Below are 25,125 nucleotides of genomic sequence, written 5' to 3'. Positions count from 1 at the left end.
GTCAGTTCTTCACATCAGGTGGCCAAAGGATTGGAGTTTCAGCTTCAGCATCAGTCCTTCCAATGAATATTCAGGATTGATTTTGTTCAGGATGGACTGGTTAGATCTCCTTGCTATTCAAGGGACTCTCAAGAGTCTTCTCCAACACCACACTATAGTTCAAAAGCACCAATTCTTCGGTGCTCAGCATTTTATTTTTTTGAAATGGGCATCCCCTATTTCAAAGTGGGAGCAGGGCCCAAGGGCTGAGGGGATCCTCTGCCTAGCTCTAGGGCTTCAAAAACCAGACCAGAGAAAGAGGATCCCAGAGAGCAGGAATTCACTCACCCCTGCAGCTGATGAAATTAGAGCCTGTGTGTGGATGTCAGTCCAGGAAGGCAAGTGGAGAGTCTCATCCTGGGGACTCCCTTCAGTTTCTTAGCAAGGTCCAAGGGAGGGAACCACTAAAGGTGGGCTCAGGAGCGGAGCCCACCTAGCCGCAGTGGGTCTTCCCTCCCATGTTTCAGCACCAGAAACGTAAGGCAAACGTGATGAATAAGAGAGTGAGCCAGGCATTCAAGCAGAGAAAGATTTATTATAGGAAGAAAGAAAGAAAGTGACTGGCTAGGGAGAGAAACCAGTGCTCTCTTTTTACAGCCAAGCCTTCTTATACCCTATGGATGGGAAATTGTGCCCTGGAGGAAGGGGGCCTCAGTTTGTCTTTAGCCTGCAGCTGGGGTCTTACGGTCACTTAGTCAAAGGGGTCTCAGGGTCGGGTGGTCACGTAGTCTTGAGAAACTGGCACCAGCAGGGGAAAACAGGATATCGCCTTAAGGAAGGTACAGTCTGCCCCCCAGGGCAATGTGGCCACTGTGACTTCATCCCTTGATTGTCAGGTCACCACAATGGGCCATATTTTAACAATACGCTATGAGCCCCTTGTGAACTGTAACATGTGCAATGTTTTTCTAAGTTGGATCCCACCACAGAGGCCTATAGGTACATGTTCACACTTTTTATGGTGGGGGGGGGGGGGCTCCCTTTTTGACCTCCAAGAAGCCTTCCTGCACATGTGCACCCAGGGAAGTCTTCCTTAACCTCAGGAGTGGGCACCTCATCTCTGCTTCAGCAGAGCTCAACTTTTGCCACTAACTTTGTCCTTGGAGTGAGGACAAAGCTTGAATGTTATTCCACCTGACAAACACCAGTGTCCAGCCCAGAGGCCCACTGTTGCCTCCCTCACCAGAACCTGGGTCGGTACCACTTCTGGGGATCCACCCCTAACAGAAGCACAGGACTTGGAAGGGCAGGAGGGGCTGCGGCTTCAGGCCTGGCCTCCCATCCCTGTGCCCTTAGGTGAAGCTGAGGCTCCTGCCTCTGCCTTGTCTCTGGAGCATGGCTGCGCGATGCTTTTTCTCTCTCTTGGAATTGGTCATTGTTCTGCAGAGCTGGGTCCCGTCAGCCAAGGAGGAGGGAACTCTGTCTTGGTGAAGGAAGAAGATGAGTCTTTCTCATCCTTCCCTCAATCTTCTGAGCTAGGTGCTTGGGGCTTTGCCTGTTTCTTTCTTCAGATGTGTGTGTGTGTGTGTCTGTCTGATTTCCAAGTGTGTTTAAAGGGGCCTGTAGATTAGCCAGGAGGTACCAGGGAAGTTGTCCCCTCCCAGTGTTTGAGAGAGAGCCTGGCCCTCTGTCAACAGAAATAACCAAGAAACAATTTATAAGAATAGAAAAGAGTTCTGTTGGAGCCAAACGAACAACTAGCCCAGTAGCCAGCTTTCAGATTACTCTGAGAAAATGCTCCAGAGAAGCAGGGTTTTCTGCACAGTCTTATATCTCGTCAGAACAAAGAACATTAAAGAAGTGAGGCTTATATTTCTCCAATGATTCAAGAAAGAACAGACCAGCATGTACACATCCAGTCGGTACAGCCTTGGCCCCTGGGAAGGGCGTCTTACCCTCAAAGAAGGACCAGCATTGGAATCCCAGGAGGAAGGGCATTTAATTCTTCATTTTTAGCATGGACATTCTTTCCTTCTGGTCAGGGTGTCCTTTTCCATAGCAATTAAAGCAGATGTACAGTGTATGTTTGATAGGCCACAAACAGGCTATCTTAACTAACATAAAATTCAGGTAAACTCATGTATAAGCCAGAATGACTTCCCTATATCCCAATATGTGAACATCTCTTTCATCACTGCTCTGGAATCTTGCCTCTTAGACCCCAAGGTAGACCCCTCCTGGCACTGCGCCTTTCTCTGGATCTTCTGGAAAGCAGACCCTTGGTTTATAACTCCTGCCTCTAGTCTTCCTCTTCACTCTGCCTGTTGCTGTGTCCTACCTTCTTCCCCAGGAGGCCTCTGGCCACCCTGCGCCCCGTGTTCATTTACCACGTTTTCCAGGATGTTCTGCCTCTTCACTATCTGCTGAACATCCTGTGTGTCCAGGCAGACTGTGAGCCTTTGGAGGATACATGTGTTAGTAGCTCAGGAATGTCTGATTCTTTGCAACCCCACTGACTGTAGCCCAGCAGGGATTTTCCAGGTAAGAATACTGGCGTGGGTTGCCATTTCTTTCTCCAGGGGAACTTCCCAACCCAGGGATCGAACTCGCTTCCCTGTCTATCACCAACTCCCAGAATTTACTCAAACTCATGTCCATCGAGTCAGTGATGCCACCCAACCACCTCATCCTCTGTTGTCCCCTTCTCCTGCCTTCAATCTTTCCCAGCATCAGGGTCTTTTCCAATGAGTCAGTTCTTTGCATCAGGTGGCTAAGTTTATTAACATGTATACCTCATGTATATATGGGAGATACCCACGGAAAAATGAGTATCTCCTTAGAATTCAGACTTAAATACTACCTTTAATTGTACAGCACAGGGAATAGAGTCAATATTTTATAACTATAAGCGGAGAATAACATGTTAACATTGTGAATCACTGCGCTGTATACCTGAAACTTACATAATAGATATCTCAAAACCACAATCCAAAAAAATTTTAATAAATAATAAAAAGCAGTTTATATCATACACACACAAAATATCACATTAATAAGGAAATGAGAGAGGAGAAGGATGTAGGCTTAGGGGAGATAAAAGATGTTTAAGAAAGTGAGAAATGGAATATCTTCTGCCATATCAGCAAATGAGGATGCTATAGCCACCAGTGATTGCTCAGCCTTCCTACGAGAGCTGGTGAGCCCTAAGGGCACTCAGGAAGAACACCTATGATCTAGCAGCCATCAGGCTGCAGCCATTATTTAAGGGGCTAGAAAAATTCACATGGAGATATCTGACCAACAGTTATTTGGGGCAAGAATTAGACCAAGGGGCCTGACCATCTTGGCTCAACCCCACTCTGGGGATCCCAGAGCTTTTTATATAAAACAAGATAAAATGGACAGGGAAAAAAAGAAAAAAAAAATTCCAATATGCTTCCCCTGTGGCTCAGTGGTAAAGAATCCGCCTGTGATGCAGGTGACATAGGTTCGAACGCTGGGTCAGGATGATCGTCTGGAGAAGGAAATGGCAACCCACTCCAGTATTCTTGCCTGGGAAATCCATGGACAGAGGAGCCTGGTGGGCTACCGTCCATGGAGTCACAAAAAGTTGGATGTGACTGAGCTACTGAACAACAACAATAATGATAGAAACTAAAGTTAAAGGGTATACAAGTTAATGGAATTTAGATAAGAGTATATAAAATTGGTACATTTAAATGGATTTATAGAAAATGGTTAAATCTCTTGTTTAACTATACTATGAGATAGACATGTTTCACTGGAGAATAGTTCTCCTGCGTGGAATTATAAGACAAGAGATATAGATTGCCACCCAGGAGATAATAACTAAACGTACTAACCAATAATGTTACCCGAGCCACACAAGAAAGGGAAAAAAAAAAAAAACAACTGGGAACTAACATACTAGGACTAATAAAAATAGTGATTTTGCTTTGGGTGTAATTTGTAAACTCAAAAGGATCTTTGCTAAATACTTTATATAAACCTTTGAAGGCATGGTAAGTTAAACTCTAAAGTTCTAAAACAGACAATTAGTAAAAGAAGTTTCAGTTTTGTTAAAGATCTTGTCACTGATTTTAATATCTTTAGGTGACAGAACTGTTCTTTAGAAAACTATAAAAGCAACTGGCTTTCTCTTAGAAATCTCTTACAAACCAAAGTGTAAATACAAGCCCCAAGGACTGAGACTGAGCCTAATTAGCTCCATCAGACAAGAGTTGAAACCAAGGGGAAAAGTGGCAGCTTTAAAATTAAAAGCGCTGGGAATGTTCTGTTAACCAAACTGCACAGATAGCAAAGCCTTTGTCATCTGAGCAAACAATGTTAATGTATTTCAGCTGTTCTTTGTAAACTAATAACTTTATATTGTAATACCCGATTCATGGTTAAGCTTTTAAGTGAAGCTATGAGATCTCTGGTTTTGCCTGTATATTTCTGTGTATACATTATACATATGAGATATCTCTACTTCTAAAAAGTTTTATCAAGATTAGATTTATAAATAACTATTTAATTTTACTAAAAAGCACTTACATTTAAAGACAGTGGCTAAATAACTTTCAGGTTCACGTGAACTGGCAAATATTCAATATTAAGTTAATATCTGGTATTAATGTTTGTTTGTTTATCTAATTGATATAGACATGTCAAGACTCATCAAAATTATGTAACTCCTTATTGTACCTAGATTTAATACATAAGACCTTACTAGATCTGTTATAAGAAAAATGACGATATTATGAAATCTGAAAGTAAATGTAAATGAGATAAAAACATTGGGATAAACTCTTTAAAATAATTATATTTTAGAAATGTCTACCTAAAATAATCTTTCTAGATATTTGATAACTGAGTTTGAGCAGAGATGGCTGGATGGCATCACTGACTCGATGGATGTGAGTCTGAATGAACTCCAGGAGTTGGTGATGGACAGGAAAGCCTGGAATGCTGCAGTCCAGGGGGTTGCAAAGAGTTGGACATGACTGAGCAACTGAAATGACTGACGAACTGAAAGTCCTAGAACTGTGTTAATTTAAGTGATAAAAGTTTATTAAATAAAATATACTGAAACATCAATTACTAAAAAACACTAAAGGTATTTCAGCTCAGATCAGTTCACTCGCTCAGTTGTGTCCGACTCTTTGCAACCCCATGAATCAGAGCATGCCAGGCCTCCCTGTCCATCACCAACTCCCGGAGTTCACTCAGACTCACGTCCATGAGTCCGTGATGCCATCCAGCCATCTCATCCTCTGTCTTCCCCTTCTCCTCCTGCCCTCAATCCCTCCCAGCATCAGAGTCTTTTCCAATGAGTCAATTCTTCGCATGAGGTGGCCAAAGTACTGGAGCTTCAGCTTTAGCATCATTCCTTCCAAAGAAATCCCAGGGCTGATCTCCTTTTAGAAATATCAAAAAATGTTTCTATCACATTGAGATGTTCTCTATAAGAGAACAAAAGTTTTAAAGACTTATCACTAGTGTTTATGATAACCGTTAGTCTATAAAATGCCAGTGTAAAAGACAGTCCATTGCTTAATTCTTAGCTTTTACTAAAAAGTAAGGTTTTAAGTGCTGAGGATTCTAATTTAAACATGTCACTAAAGCTATAAGGAATAATATAGTAACATTTCAGTATATAGTAAGAAGTAAAATATATGTTTTCAGTTAAAAAAGATATGAGAAATGAGATTACATTTTATGGAGGAAAAAAATTAGCTGGGTGAGCATATTTAGATGGAAAAATGAGAGACAGGATGAATACAGAAAGTGATGAGAGATTATGCAAAAGAAGCCTGAGGAGGAAAATTTTATACATAGTTAGGATAAACAACACCTAAGTGCTAAGTGAAGTCGCTCAGTTGTGTCCGACTCTTAGCGACCCCATGGACTGTAGCCTACCAGGCTTTTCCGTCTATGGGATTTTCCAGGCAAGAATATTGGAGTGGGTTGCCATTTCCTTCTCCAGGAGATCTTCCCAACCCAGGGACTGAACCCGGGTCTCCCGCATTGTAGGCAGATGCTTTACCCTCTGAGCCTTGAAGCTAACTAAATGGATTTTGTTAAGTGAGCTAATGCAAGACTGGAATTTGATTTCTCTTTCTGTTAAAAGTGCTCCTGTTTGAAAACAAATTGCATGAGTTTCTGTGCCCTTAGGCGAGCCATATTTACTGTTTTTGTGACTTTGGTGAAGTGAATAAGTACTGTTTCAGTGACCTATGATCCTGTTGTTTTAAAACTTTTTTTAATATTTCTAACAAACTTCCCAAATAGTAAAATCTAACTAAAACTCCTTTAGCCTCCAGCTGACTCTGAGATGCTTCAAAAAAAATCTCTGAGACATCTCAGAGAGAAATACTAAATTAAGTTTATTTTTAATTCAAAAACATTGTCAAGTTATTGAAGGTAAACTTTAGGTTGTAATGTATAGGTAAATGTCATTGATAAAGATATTCCAAAATTTATCCCTAACATCTGATATGTCCTGATATAATGTTATCAGTCATAATTCTAATTATTATCCTAAAAGGTTATATGTTACAGAAATATCCAAGTTTCTTGCAAATTACATTGTATTCAAAGTTTTAACTAAACTATTTTAAATTTGTCCTTCATAGAGTATTATAATTTTACATTGCTTGTACAAAATAAAGATTTTCAAAAAGACTCATAAAAAGAACCTGTTTAAACAAATGTAAGTTTCTGATAGCCTTTAGGTAATGCTGCTAAACTGGATGATAAATGACAACTATAATAGAAAACTTGACTAATTCCTGCAGATCAATAGGAGTTAAGTACATGACACTAAATAGATAAATATAATTTATCACTTTAATTTCAGAAAACATACTAACTTGAATCTGTCTTCCAGTAAACCTTTTTCTCTGATACTGTCCCAAGTTGATATATGAAGCTTTTGTAAACAAAGATGAGACATTTAACTTTTTCTCTCTACCTGATACTGGCAAAATTTGGATTCTCCAGCTGGCTCTCCTATGGATTTGATGGTTTATTACAACTGGATTACAACTAGTGATACTAATCTTTGTTTTAACTTATTTTTCGTTTCCAAATTGTTTATGTCCGTGTCTCTACTACACTATGACTCTGTCAATGTTGCTATTAACAGCTGCTGCTGCTGCTGTCGCTGCTAAGTCACTTCAGTCGTGTCCAACTCTGTGTGACCCCATAGATGGCAGCCCACCAGGCTCCCCCGTCCCTGGGATTCTCCAGGCAAGAACACTGGAGTGGGTTGCCATTTCCTTCTCCAATGCATGAAAGTGAAAAGTGAAAGTGAAGACGCTCAGTCGTATCCGACCCTCAGCGACCCCATAGACTGCAGCCTTCCAGGCTCCTCCATCCATGGGATTTTCTAGGCAAGAGTACTAGAGTGGGGTGCCATTGCCTTCTCTGGCTATTAACAGCTACATTACCTATATTATATTTTATAAGATTGTTGTCTCTTAGAGTGTATAACCAGGCTTCCAACAAATGGAACAGTGACTTAAAACAATTAATCAAATATTTAGTTCTGTATGTGATCAATAATTATAATAGTGTGACTCTAGGTATGGGGAAAGAAAAGAAGGGAACTATCTCCTGGATCACAATAGCTTAAAAGACAGAGGACCCAGAAAATCTTTCATTCTCTATCAATGGGTCTAATCCAGAAACTAACACCTGGAGCGATATATCAACGAAAACCTTCACCTGACCTGGGATGAGCCTCCCAGCACCGTGGGACCAAAATTGGTCACGAAATGTCTCCCAAATATCGGTCGAATTTCTGACCAAGGGAAGGGACTGGAAAATGGAATATTTCCTGTTATGTCAGTAAAGGATGCCACAGTCATCAGCGATTCCGGCCCTCCAGAGCACTCAGGAGGGAAAAGAACACCTGTGTGATATGGCAGGAATCAGGCTGCAGCCACTTGCTACTGGGAGCCCTGAGGAACTTGGAAGGTGAAGACACAGACAAGTGGCCTCAGAGAGCTGAGATGCATATGAAAGGAGTGATTTCAGTGAGCCCAGACTCTTGCATCTTCCCACATATAGGAAAGCACTAAATTCCCTAACTTGAGATATCTGGTTTTCTTTAATTCACAAAAATACTTTTGATGTTCAGACTACCTGCCCTCTGTTGCAAACTTCTACATCACCTGAGTCCTCCTCGCTGCCTTCTTGGAAGAATTCTCTCAAGGCTACTTGAGATGCTACCTCTGGGATTTATGTCTGAAAAATTTCCGCCAAATAAAACGCAGCTCTCAACTTTTAGGTTGTGACTATTTTTTAAGTCAACAATGGTCAATTAATTTTCAAGTCATGGGCAAAGAAGAGTGTTTTCAGCAAAAGGTGCTGGGGCAACTGGAGAGTTACATGCAAAAGAATGAGGTTGACCCGCCCCCTAACACCATATACAAAATTAACTCAAATTGGATCATAGACATACACTGAAGAGACAAAACTATGAAAGTCTTAGAAGAAAAGATGAGTGAATCTTTGCCTTTGCATTTGACAAAACTCTTCTTAAATACAATACTAGCCACAAAAGACAACAGAAAAAAAAGACTTTTTCAAAATTAAAAGAAAATTCCTTTTTAAAGGATACCATGAAGAAAGTGAAAAAATGAGAGAAGATATTTGCAAGTCATGTGTCTGGTAGGGCTTCCAGGTGGCTCATTGGTAAAGAATCTGCCTGCCAACGCAGGAGACACAAGTTTGATCCTGGATCAGGAAGATTCCCTGGAGGAGGACATAGCAACTCTCTCCAGTATTCTTGCCTGGCAAATCCCATGGATAGGGGAGCCTGACGGTCTACAGTCCATAGGGTCGCAAAGAAGCAAACACAACCGAGCGGCTGAACACAAGAACGAGCTCACATATATCTGGTAAGTGACTGACATCAGAATAGATAAAGAACTCACACTCCATAATGGGTGTGCTCTCTGGACAAGCTCCCAGGGAGGACCCATGGCAGATGATCTAAAAAGTGCTGAGGAACCACAACGGATGAAAGGACACGCTGTCACATCTTACATCATTCTAGTCTCAAAATAACTTTACCATGAAAAACTAACTTTTTTGTTTTTGTTATAAACAAGTGGACTAGAACATTTCATTTAAGTCATAAACAAGTAGTACAACTTCATTTAAGTCAAAAGCAAGTGGATTTGAAATCAGATCAAACCAATACACAACAGACATTCCGTGTGGGAGGCAGTGTGAAGTGAGGGGTGCTGGGGAAGACCGTGTCCCTCGGACCCTGGAGGTTCAAGGTGAACGTGGAACCACTGTTGGGGAGGAACAGAGAAGGACTGTCCCTAGGAGTGGGGTGGTGCCCTGCACCCTCTAACTTGTCCCAGACTTGATCACAGACCACCTAGAAAGGCGGTGGGAGTAACAGAATGTCGGAAGAATAAACAGCCTGCTGCCATGTATTTTATTTAGCTCATCTATTTATTTCAGTTCAGTTCAGTCACTCAGTCGTGTCCGACTCTTTGCGACCCCATGAACTGCAGTATGCCAGGCCTCCCTGTTCATCACCAACTCCCAGAGTCCACCCAAACCATGTCCATTGAGTCGGTGATGCTATCCAACCATCTCATCCTCTGTCATCCCCTTTTCCTCCTGCCCTCAATCTTTCCCAGCATCAGGGTCTTTTCAAATGAGCCAGCTCTTCACATCAGGTGGCCAAAATATTGGAGTTTCAGCTTCAACATCAGTCCTACCAATGAATACCCAGGACTGAACTCCTTTAGGGTGGACTGGTCGGATTCCCTTGCTATCCAAGGGACTTTCAAGACTCTTCTCCAACACCACAGTTCAAAAGCATCAATTCTTCTGCACTCAGCTTTCTTTCTAGTCCAACTCTCACATTCATACATGACCACTGGAAAACCCATAGCCTTGACTTGACTGACCTCTGTTGACAAAGTAATGTCCCTGCTTTTTAATATGCTGTCTAGGTTGGTAATAACTTTCCTTCAAGGAGTAAGCGACTTTTAATTTCACATCTGCAGTCACCATCTGCAGTGATTTTGGAGCCCAGAAAAATAAAGTCTGACACTGTTTCCACTGTTTCCCCATCTATTTCCCATTAAGTGATGGGACCAAATGCCATGATCTTCGTTTTCTGAATGTCGAGCCAACTTTTTCACTCTCCTCTTTCATTTTCATTAAGAGGCTCTTTAGTTCCTCTTCACTTTCTGCCATAAGAGTGGTGTCATCTGCATATCTGAGGTTATTGATATTTCTCCTGGCAATCTTGATTCCAACCTGGGCTTCCTTCCAGCCCAGCGTTTCTCATCATGTACTCTGCATATAAGTTAAATAAGCAGGGTGACAATATATAGCCTTGGTGTACTCCTTTTCCTAGTTGGAACCAGTCTGTTGTTCCGTGTCCAGTTCTAACTGAGCTGCCCTTATAAAGAATGCCATCCATGAAGGACTGACTTGGGGCAGCTGGTCAGGTGGCCAGGAAACAGGGGAAAGGCTGATAGAGAAGAGAGGGGCGGAGCCTGAGAGCCTGGAAACTCACCCGGGCAGGACTGAGAAGTCGCCCGTGGCTCGTTGGCCGGCCCCGTCCCAGGTCCTGGGTCCCCGAAGTCACCGCGGCGGCGCCCAGACTGACAACCGGAAAGTGCCTGGTCATCACCCCCCAGCCCTGGGCACTGCCTTACAGAGACTCATTCACCGGCCGGGCGGGCCTCCCGGGGCGACGTCCCCCGACCGCAGCCCCTCGGCCCGGGGCCCCTCTTCCGCTGCCGCCCGGGGTCCGCGCTCCAGCGACGCCTCTCCGAAGCCGCCGGCCGAGCTTCCCCCGAGCCGGGGCCACGGGGCGTCGGGCTAAGATTCGAAAGAGCGATTCAAACTGAAAACCCCAAAACGAAACCCCGAGGAGAGTTTCTGAACTTCCCTTGTCGTTGTGAACTCGACAGCCTCAACCTACGCAGAAGAGACCTTGGCTGGACCGTGCAGGTGAGGACCGCGCCCCGCCGATCGCAGGAGCCGGGTGCGGAGAAGGAGTGGGGGGTGAGGACGAAACCAGGACGGGCCCCAGCAAATGTTCTGTCTACTCTTGCCGCCCCGAAGCCACCAGTCAGAAGACCGCGGGGTTGAGCCACCTGCGCGGCGGATGTCGTGCTGGAGACGGGTAGCATAGTGGAGGGAGCTGGGAAAGGCGGGAGGGGGCCGCTGCTGCTGCTTGACTAGGGAAGATCCGCCAATGTTTTGCGGTGAGCTTGCTTCTCTGGGTCCCTAGGAGGCCTTTGCCACTTGCAGATGAGCAAACGATAATAAATTCCTGGCTGTTCTGGAGCTCGGCTCCAACAGGACTATTGGACTCTGTTGTACACCCTCCTCCGATATGACAGACCTGGTGGGGTCGGCGGCTGCTAGTTTGATTAACAGAAGGGAATGACAACCCACTCCAGTATTCTTGCCTGGAGAATCCCATGGACAGAGTAGCCTGGCAGGCTCTACAGTCCATGGGGTCACAAAGAGTCGGACACAACTGAGTGACTACCATGTAGGGAATCGTAATCATTACAGAGAAAGTTTGAGAGGTTAGGATGGAAAGTGGATGTAGGAGAAAAGAAGGGATAACTGAGCAGGAGATGGCAGCGGAGGGTACCAGTGCTGGTGCCCTGTGGGTGAGGGAGGAAGTGAGTTCAAAGAAAGATCAGAGAAGGAAGTGGTTCAAGGAATGAGCAGAAGAGCCAACAAAACGTGGGCTTTGCTTGCTCACACCAGAAAGGGGCTTTTTTGGAGGGAGGATAGTTATTCAAAGTGAATTTGGCTTTGTAATGTCATGACTATTTTTTTTTTTAATGAGTAATTACATTTGAAACTCAAGAAATACTTCCTGGGTATAAGTGTTATTTTTCTTGTATTTCAACAGGGCTTCCTCAGTCTAGGACTGAAGACTTTGGGCAGTGCCAGGAGACAGAGGTATAGACACAGCCCAGACTACCTTTTGCTGGTCACTCTCCTAAAACTGCAGGGAGGAATGTCAGTGGCTCACAGTGCAGGTCGTCTTTTGCTGACACTACTGCTGACAGAAGCCGGGAAGACTCTGGGCAGTGAGTGTCCTGGATCTGGGGCTCTGGTGGGGGAGGGAGGACATGAGAAAATGGGGAGGGAAGGGGCTCCACCCTGGTGGGCGCCTGTCCACCTGCTCTTAGGACAGGGTGTGGTTTAGCTGGACTGGCTGCCCAGGAGATGACACCCTGCCTTCCGGGACCCCACCCAAGGCATGGTGCCTGGGCCTGTGCTCCTGTAGCAGCGTTCCCTCTCCTGGCAAGCCCCACCTCCTACTCCAGTAAGACTTTCCTGATGACCAGGGGCCCATCGTGAATGCGGCATGTGTCCTATGGCATCCTTCTCCCCATTCTGTTGAAAGTCTTGTCTGTTCAGATAGATTTGAAGTCTCTAGAAACCAGACACTGTCTTCTGTTTTTGCTGCCTCACAAGCTGGCATGTGCATATTTAGTCACTTGCTGCTGCTGCTGCTGCTGCTGCTGCTAAGTCACTTCAGTTGTGTCCAACTCAGTGACCCCATAGACGGCAGCCCTCCAGGCTCTCCCACCCCTGGGATTCTCTAGGCAAGAATACTGGAGTGGGTTGCCATTTCCTTCTCCAATGCATGAAAGTAAAAAGTCAAAGTGAAGTCGCTCAGTCGTGTCTGACTCTTCGCGGCCCCATGGACTGTAGCCTACCAGGCTCCTCCATCCATGGGTGTGTCCAACTCTTTGCCAGCCTACAGACTCTGTAGGCTCCTCTGTCCATTCTCCAGGCAAGAATACTGGAGTGGGTTGCCATTTCCTTCTCCAGTGCATGAAAGTAAAAAGTCAAAGTGAAGTCACGCAGTCGTGTCTGACTCTTCGCGGCACCATGGACTGTAGCCTACCAGGCTCCTCCGTCCATGGGTGTGTCCAACTCTTTGCCAGCCTATGCACTCTGTAGGCTCCTCTGTCCATTCTCCAGGCAAGAATACTGGAGTGGATTGCCATTTCCTTCTCCAGGGATCAATCCTGGGTCTCCTGCATTGCAGGCAGATTCTTTACTGCCTGAGCCACCATATATCAGATAAATCTTCCTGCTAATAGTATATGGACGGAAAAGATCCATGGTGGCATCAAAGTGTTTAACTAAAGCTCAGACAGTTAAAGGAGAGGCAGGACTGAGGATGCAGCAGAGGAGGGGGTCTGGGATAGAGACCCCTCCCTCTGCAACCAGGCCCTGGAGGAGAAAACTCCCAGCCATACCTGTGGTTTTCTCTCACAGATGCCCACTCTCTGTGCCTTGACCTCACTATCAAATCTCAGTCCAGACCTGGCCAGCCCTGGTGTCGAGTCCAGGCCTCCATGAACACAAAGCCTTTCCTTCAGTATGACAGTGACAGCAACAAGGTCAAACCTTTGGGTTTCCTGGGGAAGGAGGTAAACGACACGAACGTGTGGACCGGATTGAGCGAAACACTGGCAGAAGCAGGAAAAGAGCTCAAGATGGTCCTGCCTGTCACCAAACTGGACAAAAAGGAGACGAGGGGTAAGTTTGGGAAGGGGATGGGGAGCTGGAGACAGCAAGAGAAAGAGTGCATGCAAGGAGAGGATTCCTGTGAAAGGACTGAACACGATCCAGCTTTAAAGACCCGGTGGACCTGATGGGTAAGAGGGGGAGGTCATGGTCAGAAGATCACAGGCCCCTAGATGTGCAGACACATTTGAGTGACTGGGGAGGAGGGACTGTGGAGAGTCCAGAAAGATTCATTGTGTGTGGGGGTTGCAGGTCCTCCCACCCTGCAGGTCAAAATGTGCTGTCAACGTGAAGCTGAGCAATGCTCTGGTGCATCCTTGCACTTCAGTCTCAATGGACGGACAGCCCTCCTCCTTGACACCATGAGCGTAACCTGGACAGTCATTGATCCTGGAGCCACAGGCATCAAGGAGGAGTGGGAGAACGACCAGGAACTGGCAAAGTATTTCAGGACCATCTCAACAGGAGACTGCAGCTATTGGCTTAGGGAATTCCTGGAACACTGGGAGAACATGCTGCTCCAGAGACCACAGGTACCTGAGCGGGGTGTGGGGGAGGTGGCAGCTCTCTTCAAAGGTGTAGAGCCTTCATGTGTGGATGTGAGCACATATGTGTGTGTAATTGAAAATATGATGGATGGATGGAGTGACTGATCTCTTGGTGGACTTCCTGTCTGGACAGTCAGTGATGGGCATAGCACAGAACTTGCCAGCATCCTCCTGTCCCAGCCCACCTCCCTCAGCACAGGAGCCTCCTTCCCCATTAACCAATGACCCAGACCCCAGGCACTGCACGATGGTCCCCAAATCTATATATGCATTATGTTTCCAGGCCTTCTCTCCCTCCTGTCATACTGAGCCTTTAACCAGCTCCAGTGTCACTTAATGAAGCCCTTATTCCTTCCCAGAGAGAATTAAGTGCCCCCAATTGTGTCCTCCTCAAAAAGGACTCCTCACAGTAAACATGTCCACCTGAAAGATAATCAGATGGACACTTGCTGTCTCAGTGACTCAGACGGTAAAGAATCTGCCTGCAAGGCAGGAGACCTGGGTTCGATCCCTGGGTTGGGAAGATCCCCTGGAGTAGGAAATGGTAACCCACTCTAGTATTCTTGCCCAGAGAATCCCATGGACAGAGGAGCCTGTTGGCTACAGTCCTTGAGTTCTCAAAAGAGTTGGACATGACTGAGCAACTAACACAACTCAGGAGAAATATAAGCTCCACGAAGACAGAGCATAAGCCCATTAATCTTTCCATACCCAGACCTGAAGCGTGCCTTCACATGAGTCAGTAACTATATGGGGGACAGGCGCTAAGGACAGCAGGTGCTGAGGAAGGTGTATTCTTAGATTTCACAAGGCTTTTGCTTTTTCATTTTAGAACCACTAATAATGGCCCCAGATATCAGCCAGTCTGCATCCATCTGATTGGTAGCTTGCATTATCCTATTGATCATCACCCAGTTAGTTCTAATTGCTTCATCGTCATGAATCTTATGAAGAAATCAGGGACCACAGCAGGTGAGAAGCCAGCCAGCCTCTGGCTCCTAGGCAGGCATGTTCTGGTCAGGACTTGGGAGAGGTGAGCCTTGGGTCTCACCAAGCCACTGTCCACTGAACCCATCTTTACCAAGATGATGTTCTGTCTTTGTCTTGGGCCCCCACACTTCCCTGTAGGGTTGGGAACCACCCTGTTGTTGGGGTAGAAGAGGCTGGTGTGGGCAGCAGGACAGTGCAGTGGGGGTGGGGATGAAGACAAGTGTCTTCTCCTTTGGGGGCCCCAGGTTTGAGATGTAGACGTGGTGGGGTGGGGAGTTGTCCTGAGATCTTACTCAGGCTTTCCCAGCCCTTTGATGAAAAAAACCTTTTGTTCTCTGATGATAGCACTATCTAGCTGAACATTTCCCCCAGTGTTCTAACAGCTATTCCATCATTTGGATGTTTCTCCCTGGACTATGAGAAGGTACAATGTTAACCCAACTCTGGGTGGCAAAAGCTGACCCTTGATGACAGTCTGGCTGTTGATCTAATATACTACCTTCTACTCAGAGTGGGGTTTAACAAGAAGCTAAAGAAGCTTATGCTTAAGAATTCCTTCACTTTCCATGGCTGTTGATAGGCCCTTAAGATGTACTGACTTGGTCGTTTTGAGGATTTGCAAAAGTCAAATATTTGCTCACAATCAATTAAGACTTCCAGTTCTATTCTTTCCATTAGACTTCCCTTCATGTGGGGTGGAATTGGGATAGGGGGCAGGGTTGGCATTTTTTTAATTCTGTTAAGAAGACAATGCATTAGGGATATACTTCTGTGATTTAATGAGACATAATTTATGTGTTCACACTCACTTTCATGTATAGTTAAGTTACCGTGTTCTTTTATGGGCTGAATGTTCTTAATTCATGTGATAAAATCCTCACCTCCAGGAAGACTTGTTGAAACCACTCAGTCGGCGGTGTGTGGTTATAGTCTGTGTTGTGATACAATAGGAAGTATACGTTTGGTCGGAGTCCTGGTTCCTGGAGCAGAGTTTCTAAAACCCACATTTTGGTAGCATATTTGGTGTTCTGAGTATAGAAAACCAGCTTTTCTTTAGAGACCTAGCAGATTAATACATATGCAGAAACCACAGTCAAGTGCTAACTGCCTAGATGTCATGACACAAAAGTATGAGGCTACCAGTTGAATTATCATGTAGATTAATATGCATATTAACATACTAACATGTTAATGTGTAAAAATGTATCCAGGACAGAAGAAAGGATAAAGTGTGATATAGCCAGAAATGGAACAGTATAACGCAATAAATAAAGAATGAATTACTGCAGTAAAAACATAGATGCCTCATAAAAAGGATTTGAGAGGCAAGTGCTGGACACAAAAGAATAGATACGCTGTGCTACTCCTATTTGTTGTGTTACATGATTGTGCAGTTTAACTGAATTATCTTTTTAAGATGTATTTCTTTTTGGTCACGCTGGGTCTTCACTGCTGTGTGTGGGCTTTCTCTACTTGCTGCTCTCTAGTTACAGTGCGAGAGCCGCTCACTGTGATGACTCTTCTTGTAGCAGAGCGCAGGCTCTAGGCTGCGGGCTTCAGAAGTTGGGGCACACAGGCTCAGCAGTTGAGGCTCCCAGGCTCCAGAGCACAGCCTCAGTATTTGTGGCCCATGAGCTTAGCTGTTTCACAGCATGTGGGATCTTCCCGGACAGGGATTGAACTTGTGTCTCCTGCATTGGCAGGCAGATTCATTACCAATGAACCACCAGGGAAGCCCCTAATGGAATTATTAAAAAGACATTCTAAGCTTGCTTCTAAATCACATCTCAATAATTTATGGATGACGATTAGATGTTCCATGACTTGCAACCAGGAAATTATGCATACTGGAAAAGATATTATTTAAAGGACTACCCACAACCTAGATGGACCCTTATCAGGTGCTCTAAACCAGCTCATGCACAACAAAACTAGAGAATTAGCTCTTGGATGAATATTTTCCACTTAGAAAGGGCGACTGCACTGAACTGGCTAACAGAGAACACTGCTGACCTCAGAAACACCTAAAAACAATGCTCAAACACAGAGGATGTTTGAGCTCATACATTCATACCAGGATGAGAAGAAGACAACATCAGAAAAAATTTTAACCTTTCAGTTTTCACTAATGTCTAGACAAACTTGAAGTTTTCTCCTGTCAGGAATATATTCAGTGATGCAGAGAATTCAATTATACACTGTACCTTTTTTGCCCAGTGAGAATCACATGAATGTTTATTGAAACTCCTTTATTTTAGGGGCCCAAACGTGGTAAAGTCCTACCATTAGGTGAAGGAGACCTCACCTGGAAATAGGGTGTGTGCAGATGTAATCCAACCAAGGTGAGGTCAGCATAGATTAGGTTGGGCTCTAATCCAAAGACTAGTGCCTTTACCAGGAGGCACGCCTTTAAAGAAATGTAGACACGCAAAGAAGAGATGTACTGGGAGCCAGCGTGAGGAATCCTGCCCATGGCAAAGGTCATGAGAAAGGAAGCCAGACATATGCAAAGGTGTGATCTGGCTTCAGGGCTTCCCCCTGGGTTTTCCTGAACGTCTACCCCCCAAAACCAGAGTCTGCCTGCCTTATTGTACTGTGCTTTCCACTCTTCTGACATATCAGGGGGCCATCCCCAGTCACCTTCCTCTCAAAGGAATTAACTTAGGGCTCCAGTTAACAGTCTCCTGCATATAAAAAGAATGTCTCAGTTTAAACCCCTTTGATGGCTTTCTAACTTACCTGACCGGTCTGCCTGGACTTTTACAACTTGTGATTGTTTATGGCCCCCAACCATGAGAGGCACAAAGCTTAAAGCATCTACAGATACAGAGCCTTTCTAAAGAGCTAAAAATTATATTGGTGACAGGTTTCACTGTTGAGTCAATGACAGCTGCCAGGCCTCCATATTCTTTATCTTTTAGGCACCTGAAGGATATTAATCCATGTAATTGGGATATAGAAAAAGGAATATAGTAGTTTTGATGTTAGCAACACTAGACTTTTGAGTTAATTACTTTTCTCTTTGTTATAAATCACTGTACTTCTTTCCTGGCACAAAAGTAGTCACAATTGATGAATGATGAGTGTGGCTGGACATGCTTCTTGGGCAGATGACCCAACAGAACCGGTGATGTCACAGCTATCTGTGTTCGGAAGGGTGCTACATGCTGTATGTGGCATTTTACTTGGAGGCTCACAACACAGACTCCTAGTGTCCTGAAGAAAGGATACACTACTTGCAGGAAGAAAGCCCATACCATTCAGCGTGGCTCCTGGTATGGTCCTGGGGCCTGGCAGAGATGAGGCCTCTGGTCATGGAATGTCAGACTTGCCCATCATGATCTGGGTTCACCCAACCTCTAACCATTAGTTCAGATAGGCCAGCCGTCATAGGATAGAAGTGATTATGTGGCTTGGCATAACCAGGGCCACAGGGAACAAATCAGATGTACCAGCAGGGGACCTAGGCCTGACACCAGAGTTGATACAGGGCCACTATCCCCTGATCACATCTGTGACTTCATGCAGTGTCCCCTGCGGCTCCTTGAACCAAGGAAGCCAGTCTACAGCCGAGGGGGTGCATTAGCCCATAACAGCCAGATCCACACTCCTATCACAGTCCCACCACCAGAAGCTACAAGGCAGGACAGGGTTCGTTTCTGGTTCATAAACAGACAACTGAGGCAGCTCTTGGATGATTCTCTAGGGAATGGATCACTCATTACTGGGGTCAGAAACTGGGACAGTGGACAAGTCTGGTTCTCAGTTGATTTATACATTATATTTGGCTCCTGCTGCTCCCCAAATGCGGAAGCTCCTTTTGCACCCAGATACAGATACCAAATTGCCTAATGAGACCTTGAGATTTACTTTCTTCTGTAGAAGAAATATCTGTCAACTCCTACCTTAATCAATAACCATTATAGGCTGCTGCTGCTGCTGCTGCTAAGTTGCTTCAGTCGTGTCCGACTCTGTGCGACCCCATAGATGGCAGCCCACCATGCTCCCCCGTCCCTGGGATTCTCCAGGCAAGAACACTGGAGTGGGTTGCCATTTCCTTCTCCAGTGCATGCAAGTGAAAAGTGAAAGTGAAGTCGCTCAGTCGTTAGCGACCCCATGGACTGCAGCCTACCAGGCTCCTCCAGCCATGGGATTTTCCAGGCAAGAGTACTGGAGTGGGGTGCCACTGCTGACGGTGTCCCAATTCCTAGACACTATGAATGTGGGAGCAAAGGGTAGGCGTGGGGATGCCCCGCCTCACCCTCGAGCCCTGTGTCACACTCTGCGAAACCCTGTGTCCATGCCTCCTAAGTTAGGTCCTGGGGGCCAGGTCAGAGGGGTTTGCTGGGTGAGTTATCAGACAAAGGGATAAGATGCCAGTTGACAGAGGGCATGTTTAGACTCTCTTCAAGAGACAGGAAGCTGTTGGAGGCCCTGAGCTTCTTGGGATCATGGAAAAATGGGTAATAAATGCTCTTGTAACCAAAAGGGCCCTAGGGCGCCTTAGTGGGAAAGACCTGCCCCCATGGTCTCTGTCTGTGTTTTGTTTGTAGAAAAGTTTTAGTCAGCCAGGCCTCCTGTGAGTCTCAAAATGGTGGTTTAAGAGTTAAGGATTAGAACATGTGAAGATGGAGAAAGGAATACTCCTTAGGCTGGGAAACTGGTAACAATTTAGACTGTGACCAGCCACAGAGCAGTGTCATGAAACTCCCAGTTCCCTGAAAGATAACAAAGAGCTGACACAAGCCTCAAGTTGCTTCTACAGGAAGCAGACCCCCAGCACATCAAAACTGCTGGCTGCAAGCACGCAGACCCCCAGACTGGTTGAAAGCATAAGCTTGGTGGTGCTCAAATGTTCGGCTTGTGCCAACCACCCTGACTGTGCTCAAGACGCTGATGCGCCCTGCAGCAGCCACCTCTGCCCCCTTTCTAGCCTGGAAACTTGGAGGCGGTCTGAGGACTTTAGGCCACTATTTTCCCGGGGCTCCTGAGCAAACCAACTTGTCCTTTTCAACCACTTGTTACTTTCATAGGTGGTAGGATCTGAGTCATAACCAGCTTCAACTAGTAACACCCTGAGCTGTCTGGGAGGAGCTTTGACTCCAGGGAGGCGCTGATCAGTGGCTAGGTATTGAGTGTCTTCCTCATGATGCATATGTAATTAAAAAATAAATAAATTGAATTCTTTAATTTTTTCAAGTGTTTTAAAAAATTCATTTTCTACTTAAGCCAGCCTTGAAGATAAGCACAAAATCTGTTTACTTTTTTTTTTTTCCTACGCAACACAACTCGGGCACCCATTCTGTGCATAGCACTGTTCTAGGTGCAGTAAAAGGGATTTTTTACTATTGACGTGACCCAAACCCACATCTGGCACTGAGAAATGCTAGCATCTGCCAAATTTAAGATGTTTCAGTAAATTCCTCTCCTACTTTCCCCAAAGCAAGAAGGCAGAACTCGTCTGTATTAAAAAAAATTTAAAAAGGCAACTTTCCATGAAAGAGTAGTTTCTGTTTCTATTGTATTTTTTCTTTTTTTTTCCTTCTACCTTGTAAGTTTTCTTCCTCCAACACTGCTTTTTCTTGTACAAGGTGAGTGCATTTTTAAATTTTTCTTTTCGTAAGACAAAGTATTTCATCTTATAAACAAATAATTCCCAGGACTAGTGATAAATATTTTTTTAAAAAGGAAGAAAGAAAGAAAGAAACTTAAGGGTTTCCCTGGTGGCTCAGCAGGTAATGAATCCACCTGCAATGCAGGAGACCCCAGCTCAATTCCTGGGTCAGAAAGATCCCCTGGAAAAGGGAGAGGCTACCCACTCCAGTATTCTTGAGCTTCCCTGGTGCCATCTAGCTTCTTTCCTAGATGGTAAAGAATCCACCTGCAATGTGGGAGACCTGGGTTCAATCCCTGGGTTGGGAAGATCCCCTAGAAACAGGAAAGGCTATCCACTCCAGTATTCAACCCTGGAGAATTCCACGGACTGTATAAGTCCATGGGGTTGCAAAGAGTCAGACAGGATTGAGCAACTACTCATGGCAGATTCAAGGATGAATCATCTACCTGGCCGTGAATGACACACCACAGCTCTCCATTTCTGGGCTGAGGATCAACAGCGAAGTTGTAGCAAAGAGAGTGAGCTCCTGTGAAGGAAAACGCAGGTGAGGACAGGTTTTGGAGAAGACCCGTTACCTCCTCCCCCAACTTATGTGAGAGCAGAGGAAAGCTGCAGGGCTGGGTTGGTAGAGCAGGAAGGCCCCTCTGCTCCCAACACCACCTACAGGCTGAGCAAGTGGAGAAACCACACAACATTATCTCTACTGTGCTGATAAGGCCAACACAGAACCGAAAGCTACAGAAAGGAGAATTCACAATTGGGGTCACAGGGTTTAGCAAGGCCAGGGAGATGCTGCTGATCTACCACTTTGATGGGTCTTGGGATCCTGGAGAAGGCCTGGCCCACATGGCATGAAAGAGAAAATCCAGAACTTCCGAGGCAGGTGGTAGAGGAGGGGATCAAAGGCTCAGAGAAGTGAATGTGCCAGGGTGGACACGGTATGAAAGGGCAGGAAAGTGTGCAGTCCCCCAGGTTCTATGGAGCCCGAGAGGAACGAATGGATGAGAAGCATCTCCAACAGCTCCAGGGTGACTTTTGCTGAGGGTCAGGGTCGGTGGTGGGACTGGTGTTCCTGGGCGCTTCCAGCAGGAGTGAGGATGGAGAAGGCGGAAGAGCTGATGCCAGGGGGAGTGCCCTATGTCAGAAACAAAGCAGATGCAGCGGCCAAGGGGACCAGAGAGCCCCCCTGTAGCCAGGCCTCACTGCAGAGAGTACCACGCTGGCTCCTAGCACAGGGCGATCCTAGAGGCAGACAGATGAGCAGTGAGCCCTGCTAAAAACTACACAGTTGAAAGGAAAAATTATATAAAAAACAGAGACAAACACAAGGCTGGATGTTCAGGAACCTGAGCAGACATCCCAACAAAATGTCCAGGTCCTTTGTGCAGTATCCAGCACTGAGTCAGGTCTTATATTCAGAATCCATTCCTAGAGACAGAGATGCCAGGCATCAGCAAGGAGGGCCCTCTTATCACCACAGCAAGTGCAGAAGTCCTTCTGGCCTTGGAAGCCACACGGTCATTGACTGGGGTAAGTGTACACTTGGCAGAGAAGCCACCGCCACGTTCATAAGGACCTAGAGTGGGACTGTCATCATGTCCAGCAGTCTGAAACATCGTCATGGCCCGCCTGTTATTACTGTGGTGCCTCTGATCTGTGTAAGGAATACACTTCTGTCCCACGTCCTGCCCACAGGAGTGTCACCCATTCACTGGTCCTCATAGTGCTCATTTCACATCCACTGCATTTGCATATGAATGAAAAATCTTCACAGTTAGTAAGTTACCGTGCGGTGAGGGCCACCATAGAAGCGATTTCCAAGTTCACACTTCTGACACTGACCTTCATCCCCCAATAGTACATGTAAGCAATATCATATTCTGGAGAAAATGACAGAGAGGAGTACCAACCTACAACCCTCCAGGGCTGCAGGAGTGTCGACCCTATCCGATCTCCATTTAATTCCCAGTGTGTCCATAAATTTCTATAATTGTACATATGACATATTCAGGCTCTGCAGATCATGGCTTTCTGTTACAACTGCTATCCTAGCACAAAAGCAGTCACAGATGAGTGGTGAATGATGACCTGCTTCTTGGGCAGATGACCCAGCAGAACCTGTGATGTCAGAGGTATCTGTGCTCTGAAAGGTGCTATGTGCCGAATATGGCATTTTACTTGGAGGTTCACAACACAGACCCTTTATGTCCTGAAGAAAGGCCATGTGATTTGCAGTGGGGAATACGACACCATTTAAATGTGGCTCCTGGTGTGGTCCTGTGGGCTGGTGGAGGTGAGGCCTCTGGTCATGAAATGCCAACATTGTCTATCATGATCTGGGCTCATCAAACCCTAATCATTAGTTTAGATAGACCAGCCATCAGAGGATTAAAGAGATATTGTCGTTTGGCATAAGAAGGGCCAGAGGCAACAAATAAGAGAGAGCAGCAGGTGGCCTAGGCCTGACATCAGAATTGTTGTGGGACCACTATTCTCCAGGGCCTGCCCCCGTGGCTCAGCAGTAAGGAATCCACTTGCAATGTCGGAGTTGGAGTAGATGTGGGATCTATCCCTGAGTGAGGGAATATCCCATGGAGGAGAGCATGGCAACCCACTCCAGTGTTCCTGCCTGGAGAATCTCTTGGACAGAGGACCCTCGTGGGCTATAGTCCATAGGATCATAAAGAGTTGGACATGACTGAAGCGACTTAGCATGCACATACTACCCTGCTCATGCCTGAGGCTTCATGCAGTGTCCCCTATATCTCCATGGACCATGGAAACCACTCTAGAGCAGAGGGGGTCAGGGGACATTAGCCCATATCTGCTGGACCCACAATCCTTTCACATTCACACCACCCAGAACCTACAAGGCAGGACAGAGCAAGTTTTTGGTTCACCAACAGGCAGCTAAGGAATCCCTTGCACTAGTCCCTAGGGGATGAGTCATCTGTTACTGTTTTGTGACCCAGGGAAGTCACATGATTCTTTAGGTTTTATCCAGGTCGTCTTTGCCTGCTCTTGTAGCACAAACGTGGAGATGTAGAATGCACACAGACACCAAATAGCCTGTCGAGACAAACAGATTTACTCTCTATCTTTTGAAGAAAAGGTTCTCCAACTCCTGTCTTAAATAATAGCTATTCTAGGCCACTGTCTCCATAGTCTCAGGGAATATGAGTGTGGGACTGAAGGGTAGAAGTGGGGGTGCCCGTCCTCACCCTCGTGCCCTGTGTCACACACTTTGGGAAGCTCTTCTCCCATCTCTCCTGCTTTATGTCCTGGGGGCTAGGCTGGGAGGCTTCTGCTGGGGTGAATTCTCAGGCAAGAAGATAGGATGCCAGTTGAAAGAAGGCAGGTTTAGGATCCCTTCACAGATGGGAAGTGGTTGGAGGCTCTGAGGTTCTTGGGATGGGGAGGAATTCGAAAAAAAAAATAGTGTTGTAACCAAGCAGGACTCTAAGGAAGCTTCCTACGACAGACTCCACCCATCTCCCCGCCCAGCCCTCCTGCACTGGGCCCCCCACTTCCCGCCCAAATGGCAGACTCCACCTCGACCCTTGCCCATCTCCCGCCGCCTCTCCTGCGGCCAAGGCAACTGGTCAGACTCCACCCAGCCTTCCCCTGAACCCCCGTGGGTTCGGTCCCTCGGAAGCGGCCGCCACCTTTCCTGCACCCGCTTCAGTGACTCCGAATTCCTGACGGGGGAGCCCGGGGGGCTGCAGCAGCATTTCGTGACGCCCACCTGCCTCTCATGTCTCCCTGCCTTCCCTCCCTTCCTGATGGGATTCCTTTTTCACCCAGATCTTGTCTTTTCCCTGCAGGGGGACGGCAGCCAGCCGCGAGAGGAGGCGGGGAGCAGGAGCCCAGCGGGAAAGGAGCGCGCGGAGCTTTAAACAGGGAGGGGGCCCAGTCGCGTGTTCCCCGAACCGCCTCGGACACCCCGTCCCTCTCGGGTCTTATGGCCCCATGTCCTCTCCTCGCAGGTTAATCCCCGAACTCACCGCCTCCCGCCGTGCAGAACCGGGGAGCCACGAGGAGCACCAGAGCCGCGAAACCAAGACGCGCTCCGGGGCCAGCCTTCCAGTCCATCGCCAGCTGGAGACTGGTTGGATCCGACTTCGCGGGGAGCTATTTATACCCGCCCAGCCTTTAGTCCGTTCTCCGCCCCAGTCTGCTCCCCTCGTCACTGACGCCGGGCAGTAGCCGACCTGCGTGACTCACTCCTGTCCCTTCCAGTCCCTCCCCGTTTCTTTCTCCTCCGAGTCCTTCTCGCCCCTTCCTCCCCATTCCCGCCTGTCTTCCTGCGGTGGTGGTTTACTCGCTCAGTCGTGTCCGACTCTTGCGACCCCGAGGGCTGTAGCCCGCCGGGCTCCTCTGACCATGGGGATTCTCCAGGCGAGAGGACTTCAGTGGGTCGCCATGCCCTCCTCC

The 25,125-nt window shown here is 46.5% G+C and overlaps 2 protein-coding genes across 3 annotated transcripts in view; one reads left to right on the top strand and one right to left on the bottom strand.

Moving 5' to 3' along the window:
- The window catches only part of LOC138444956 (UL16-binding protein 3-like), a 47,515-nt gene extending 22,723 nt beyond the window's left edge, over nt 1–24,792 (bottom strand). Inside the window, exon 1 of one of the 2 annotated variants that reach the window (XM_069598702.1) lies at nt 24,696–24,792. In XM_069598702.1, the coding sequence (XP_069454803.1) occupies nt 24,696–24,783 (88 nt within the window). In that variant the 5' untranslated portion in view covers nt 24,784–24,792. Of the gene's footprint in view, nt 1–1,934; nt 2,029–24,695 lie in introns of those variants that run through there. The other variant, XM_069598703.1, reaches the window with a different exon arrangement.
- LOC138444971 (retinoic acid early transcript 1E-like) lies at nt 11,936–15,056 on the top strand. Its single transcript, XM_069598715.1, has 4 exons — nt 11,936–12,080; nt 13,285–13,548; nt 13,789–14,069; nt 14,917–15,056. The coding sequence occupies exons 1-4, from the start codon at nt 12,008–12,010 to the stop codon at nt 14,923–14,925; spliced, it is 627 nt and encodes a 208-aa protein (XP_069454816.1). The 5' UTR covers nt 11,936–12,007; the 3' UTR covers nt 14,926–15,056.
- Nucleotides 24,793–25,125: the final 333 nt, after the last annotated feature.

The sequence above is a fragment of the Ovis canadensis genome, chromosome 8, assembly GCF_042477335.2.
Source record: "Ovis canadensis isolate MfBH-ARS-UI-01 breed Bighorn chromosome 8, ARS-UI_OviCan_v2, whole genome shotgun sequence".
Lineage (NCBI taxonomy): Eukaryota > Metazoa > Chordata > Mammalia > Artiodactyla > Bovidae > Ovis > Ovis canadensis.
The sequence above is the reverse complement of the archived record's forward strand: the minus strand, read 5'-3'. Positions and strand labels throughout refer to the sequence as shown.